Source organism: Sesamum indicum, unplaced genomic scaffold (genome assembly GCF_000512975.1).
Source record: "Sesamum indicum cultivar Zhongzhi No. 13 unplaced genomic scaffold, S_indicum_v1.0 scaffold00190, whole genome shotgun sequence".
In the NCBI taxonomy this organism is placed as follows: domain Eukaryota; kingdom Viridiplantae; phylum Streptophyta; class Magnoliopsida; order Lamiales; family Pedaliaceae; genus Sesamum; species Sesamum indicum.
Window position 1 is genome coordinate 27,926 of NW_011628085.1, and position 6,173 is coordinate 34,098.

Here is a 6,173-nt window from a genome sequence, read left to right on the forward strand (position 1 = left end):
GAGAGAGAGAGAGAGCTTTATGCATATCAAGGTAGATAGATATATTTGAGGGTGGAAAACATGGTCAAGATTGAATTTTGAATGAGAAGTGAGGAGTTAGACGGTTAAAGACGCAGTCTTTAAGGATTTTGATGTGTTGATTATGAATTTGATTTTGGAAAGAGGGGTTTCTTTGAGCTGCTTTGAACAGTTCAAGATTTGAACTTCTCTGGGAGTTGCAGTTGTGGGACACAGAAAGTTGTACTTAGGAAGTAGGAACAAGTAGAGTAGTACACTACTAGAGAAAGAAAGAAAGAATCAAACAAAAAACTGAATTGGGATTTTAGTAGAATCATCAGAAGAGGGACAAAATGATATCTTCAGGGATAAATTTGGTGATGACAGTGATCGGATTTACAGTGAGTACAGTACTATGTGTGTTTGTTTGCACAAGGCTAATTTGTGCAAGAATTCAATTCATTTCCTCAAGGCGGTCTTTTGCCAGGGCCGAAAAGTCACTATCTACACCTTACCCCTATTGTTAGAATTTGAACGAAAAAATTACCAGCCAAAAAAAAATTTGTATAAATTTTTAATTTTACCTTTCATTTAATATTTTCACGTAATAATTTTATATTTATAAAAATAAAAAATAATGATATTAACCTCACTCCACATATATATATATATATTACAGTTATCCCTTTGTAAATAAAAGAATATATATAGTAATATTAAATAAAGGATAAAATTAAAAATTTATATAATATTTTTTTTTGCTTGCATCAGCATTTTACGTCTAAATCTTAACGGAATTGTTGGAGGGGAATATCAGTCTAATTTCAAAACTTTCTTTAAGAAAAAGTGTAATTTAACATTTTAGAGAGTGTCTAACTATAATTAACCCAAAATATTAAGTAGTTGGTGTAAGTGCTCAACTTTCAACCTTTTTTCACTTTTCACTTTTTGTTCTCAAACATTCTCAATTTTTGTTATTGCTAAATTTACAAGTTATTTCCATGGTAAAAATAGAAACTACTGCAAATGCTCAAGAGATAATTTCTTAAAAGCGTCGGTACTTCACAAACATAAGATTTTTATTTGATTTGATTATTGATTAGTACTGCAAAGATCAAATTAAAGGAATTAACAATTATTAATCAATAATTCACAACAGACAACTCTCACTAAACAATTAATACACATCCATGCACCATATATTCTCATTGCAATTTTACAGGAAATAATTACATCACCATCTCCTAAAATTTGATGTAATTATATGTAAATTATTTATAATTTAAAAAATTATATTTAGCACTCCTGACATTTATTTTCATTTAACAAATAGATTTTTTTGTTTGTTGAAATTACTGAATTTGGGAATATTGATAAAAAGATTGAATAAAAATTTATAGGAAAAATTACACTTTGCTCTCTTGAGGGTTGGTGTAATTACATGTAGACCCCCCGTGGTTTGAAAAATTACATCTAGTATCCCTGAGTTTGCTTTTATTTAACAAATAAGTCCCTCATTTAGTCAAAATTCACTAAATTTGTTGATATTAATTAAAAATTTGAAGTTTGTTAGGGAAAAGTGTAATTCCGCATTCTGAAAGAGTCTAAGTGTAATGAACCCTTTTGATTATTTTATTCGAAAAACCCACAAATAATTAAAAAAATAAAAAGAAAAATTATAACTAGGTCCTTGAGTTTGATACATTGATTCGAGGGGGACAAGAATTAATATAATGGAGCAATTTTAAGCAAAGCTAAGATTTAAAGGCACAATAATTGTTGTACGTGGAACCTAAATTAGTGTGTAAATCACCACAATTCATGAGGGCATTATTGTCATCCAATATATTATACATGATTTATAGTATGAAACATTAATAGGTATGTCAAATCAAGAACTTTAATTTGGGAAATTAATAGATATTATAGATGCATATATTTTGCTGTACAATTAAAATAATTAAACATGTGTGTTTGCTCATAATTAAGCAATAATGTTGGATAAAATGATCAGTACCTAGATGTTATAGCAGCTGCCAACATTATTAATATTATTAATTTATCATCATTTTTTTATTAAAATATATATAAATATATTGATTAGATACACTCTCCCAAGCCAACACTTGTTGACCCAATTCTCTATCGATGTAAGAATTGAATTGATGTGTAATTTATAAGTTTTTATAAGCTTCTGCAACATAGAGAGGTGACAATTTTGATCCTAAACGAATTAATTTTTATAATTTAGTTATGTAATTTTAAAATTTTGGCAGCACAAATTTATTTATATAATTTAAACCTGTCATTTTTAAGTTTCGATCCTATATGGCCAGGAAAATTAACTTTATTTTTGTAATTTAATCATGTAACTTTGAAAATTTTGACAATTTTGGTCTCATTGGGCCGAAAGTATATAAAAGTCATGATGTGCCCAACAAATGCGTTTTTCAAGCAAAAAAGAATCAAAATTGTCAAATTTTACAGTTACAAAACTAAGTAGCAAAAATCAACTTGTGCAGGAATAAAATTACCACCCTCTTAAATTATAGAATAAAAATTATATTTTTGATATATATTAAGGATGATCGAGGTCAAAACCACTACAAAAAAATTAAGTTTTCGGCACACTACAGATGATCACTGCTTAAAAATTATAGTTAATCAATACTATCAAAGTAAAATCTTATTTTTTTTTTATCAAAATTCGCCATGAGTTTTAGCCATAACCGATATATTTACCATGATTTGGCCATGCTTAATTTTTTGGCCACATCTGCAGAAATAATGGCTAATGGCTGTTACGAAAAATACTGATTGACTTGTATTTATCACAATTTTCTTTTTTTAGATATAATAATTAATCGTAACAAAAAATTATATTTTTTCTAGTGCACACAAATAAAGAGAGTTTTGCCATAGGATGCAATGGTAAGTCCAGTGTAGCAATTTTTTTTTTCTTTTTCCCTAAGACCCTAAACCCTAAATCTTAAACCCCAAATCCTGAACCCTAAACCCTATACCCTAAACCCCAAACCCATGCAAAAGTCGTACTAATTGCTGAAGTTCACAGCTGGGACGAATTTCATTTGATGGTTGATGGGGAATTCGCTTTGACTATGTGATGAACTACTGGATATTTGTTAGTCCTTAAAGTTGAATTGAATTCGACGAATGTCAAACCCTAATATAACCCTCTCGATCGCTTCGGTGCAAAACATCACGGATCCCCCTGTGCGGAGCAAAATTGGGAGGATTTTCGGATTGTACAGCGCCGGAAGCGCAGGCTGCAGCAGTCTCTGGCGCGATGCGGCCCTGGTTGTACCGTCGGCTTTGTTGGTATTGTACCTAGGGTTCCAGGCCAGGCGCCATCTGAAGAAGCTCAGCTACCGGAAGTCTTACGTAATGATTGCGTACTACGCGCTCCTATGGTTCTCGGCTCTTCTCAATTTGGCGTGGTCTCTTCTTCAGGGATGGCAGTGTGCTCCGGGGAAGGCGATTTCTTGGAACCTGTTGTCATTATTTACAGAATGTGGAATCCTATCTTTAGAAATTAGCATAGTGGCATTCCTACTTTCCTAGTTTCAGGTTCCTTTGTTGCAGTTGAGTTGACATACCAGGCAATCTTCATTTTTGGGTTTGGGGTGCCGCTCTTCATAAGTGCTGATGCTTCACATTGGGGGAAGTGGGGTGTATTGTTTGTTCATACCTTGGTGCTCACAGCAGTCTATTGCTACATACTGTTTGTTCACTATTCAAAGTGGAGAGATAAGTTGCCACCAAGGCCTTCATTCTACAACTACGTAGTTGTCATGTTCATAATAAATGCTCTGGGGTTGTTTGCTAGTGGACTGGCTGGAAATGGTTTTGGGCTTGGACTTTGGTTGTACAATGTTATAATTATCTGCTATCACTCCCTTTATCTTTCTTTCCTGTACGTAACTTTCCTGGTTGGCTTCTTCCAGGAGGAAGATTGGCTTTTGGATAATGCATATTACTCAGAGATGAAAGATGCTGGTTTTCTCGATACCGAGTGGCATTAGTCAATATGCACGATGCAGATGGGAAATTAAGGCCTCCAGGTAGGTTTGTAAATAAATGTAACCTAAAACTGCATCTGTTAAGTGCACAGCTCTGAAGCAAAACTAAGATGTAGTGTATATTCCCTCCCTGCATCGAGGCACTGGAATTGTAAATGTCTTAATATATGAATTTGGATCCGCACTGAAGGTGTCCAGGTCTGTTTCCACTCCAATAGAGATGTTACACTTGAATACGGCCTACCGTCCCATGGTTAGGATGGTTGGAGAATGTAAGGAGGGGAGCAGGGCAAAAATTTCCGGGCTCACTGCCACAAGCCAAGATTCTGACCTTATTTTCTTTAGGAAGGGAGATGACCGAGTATTAGGGTCTTTAGTGTGAAATTCCCTGAACAGATTGTCTACCTTCTGCTATATGCAGATGCTATGGTTAACTTCCAGTAAGGCTACTGATGCATTGGAATGGAATCTGCCATTATACGATCAAAAAAAAAAAAAAAAAAACCCAAATCCTAAACCCTAAACCCTATGAAATCAATATTAATTATGTTCATTATTTTAACAGGATGTCACCATAGTTTCGCGATATTTTATTCTCATTACGGGTATTGTTTGTCTCTGTGGTCTGTGTATGTCCTTTGTAACATTTTTCTGTGCTTGCATAGATATGTATTCTCATTTTTGTTTACCTGATATGAAAGAGTATTTATTGAAATGAAGAACAATAACAGGACAGGAGAAAATGCATTGTTCCTCTTCTTTTTTCCTTTCAATATATCTCGTTAGCAAGAGTGGTCTTGAATTGATTTACTTTACTAGAGGGGATATAGTGAGAGAAAAAGAGTGGAGGATTGATAAAATCTGATCCTTGGGTGGTTAAATAAATTCTTGAATTAGTTGCCAGCGACCACTACAAAATGTTGTAGTTTTGAACCCTGATTTTGGTGTGTTTAGTCATTTTGATTTCTTTCCTGCTAATAGCGATCTCTATAATTTTCACCCTTGAATCACATGGTAGTTTTTGTAGCATCACTTTGATTTTTGGGTACTCGCATGGAAAAGGGATAGTGGTCTTTTTGCTCAGGAACAATTAATCAATTATATATACTGTAGCTTATGCTCTACTCATGCTTGTGCTTACATGTGGCTTATTATTTATCAGGTAAAGGACTAATCATTCACCTGCCCAATTTTCTATTATTTTTCTGCCTTCAGGTACTTATGGGAAGTTTCATACATATTTGAATGGTAACAGTTTTTAAGTAATGTGGTTTTGGTGTTGCAGAAACCAGGATACTAGGCCTATAAGTTGTTGAATCTGTGGCCCTGTGGTGTTGCTTGATAAATGACACAGTTGTTTTGGTGGCTCTTCTTTAGAAAGTGAATGACTTATAGAGACCGCTATTAGCAGAAAGGAAATCAAAATGGCTAAACACACCAAGGTCAGGGTTCAAAACTACTACATTTTGTAGTGGTCGCTGGCAACCAATTCAAGAATTGGTTAGCAGATCATAACCACCCAAGATATTTATCAGATTTCATCAATCGACCCTCCATTCATTTTCTCTCACTATATCCCCTCTAGTAAAGTAAATCAATTCAAGACCACTCTTGCTAACGAGATATATTGAAAGAAAAAAAGAAGAAGGACAATGCACTATCTCCGGTCCAGTTATTGATCTTCATTTCAATAAATATTCTTTCATATCAGATAAACAAAAATGAGAATACACATCTATGCAAGCACACAAAAATATTACAAAGGACATAAATAGACCACAAAGACAAACAATACCCGTAATAAGCATAAAATATTGCGAAACTATGGTGACATCCTGCACGAGAAAAAGGGTAGTGAAGATAGAAACGAAGACTTAAAAATTGAAGGTGAGTGACAAATGTAACAAGACGCAGATCGCATTCGTTGGCGCAAGAGATAAAAGTAACACCTCACTTCTTCTATGTTCAAAATGGAAGTAAAACATGTTTTACCGTGACATATCCACACACCCACACAGACACACACCACACACACACACACACACACACACCAACACATACACACAAGCCACACGCACACACACACAAACACACATCCACACACCACACACCCACCCCCACACCCCCCCACCCCAC

General features: G+C 34.3%; 1 protein-coding gene across 1 annotated transcript; it reads left to right on the top strand.

The window, feature by feature from the left end:
* Positions 1-3,171: 3,171 nt before the first annotated feature.
* On the top strand, positions 3,172-4,040 carry LOC105179704 (transmembrane protein adipocyte-associated 1 homolog). The gene is made up of 2 exons (XM_020691398.1): positions 3,172-3,478; positions 3,586-4,040. Exons 1-2 carry the CDS (start codon positions 3,172-3,174, stop codon positions 4,038-4,040), a joined length of 762 nt encoding a protein of 253 aa, XP_020547057.1.
* The last annotated feature ends 2,133 nt before the right edge of the window (positions 4,041-6,173 follow it).

What these genes read in the sequence shown, in the direction of transcription:
- LOC105179704 (XM_020691398.1), top strand. Translation starts at nt 3,172, where the DNA reads ATGTCAAACCCTAATATAACCCTCTCGATCGCTTCGGTGCAAAACATC. An exon ending in TCTTCTTCAGGGATGGCAGT is followed by an intron (nt 3,479 to 3,585) that starts GTGCTCCGGGGA and finishes TCCTAGTTTCAG; the next exon opens with GTTCCTTTGTTGCAGTTGAG.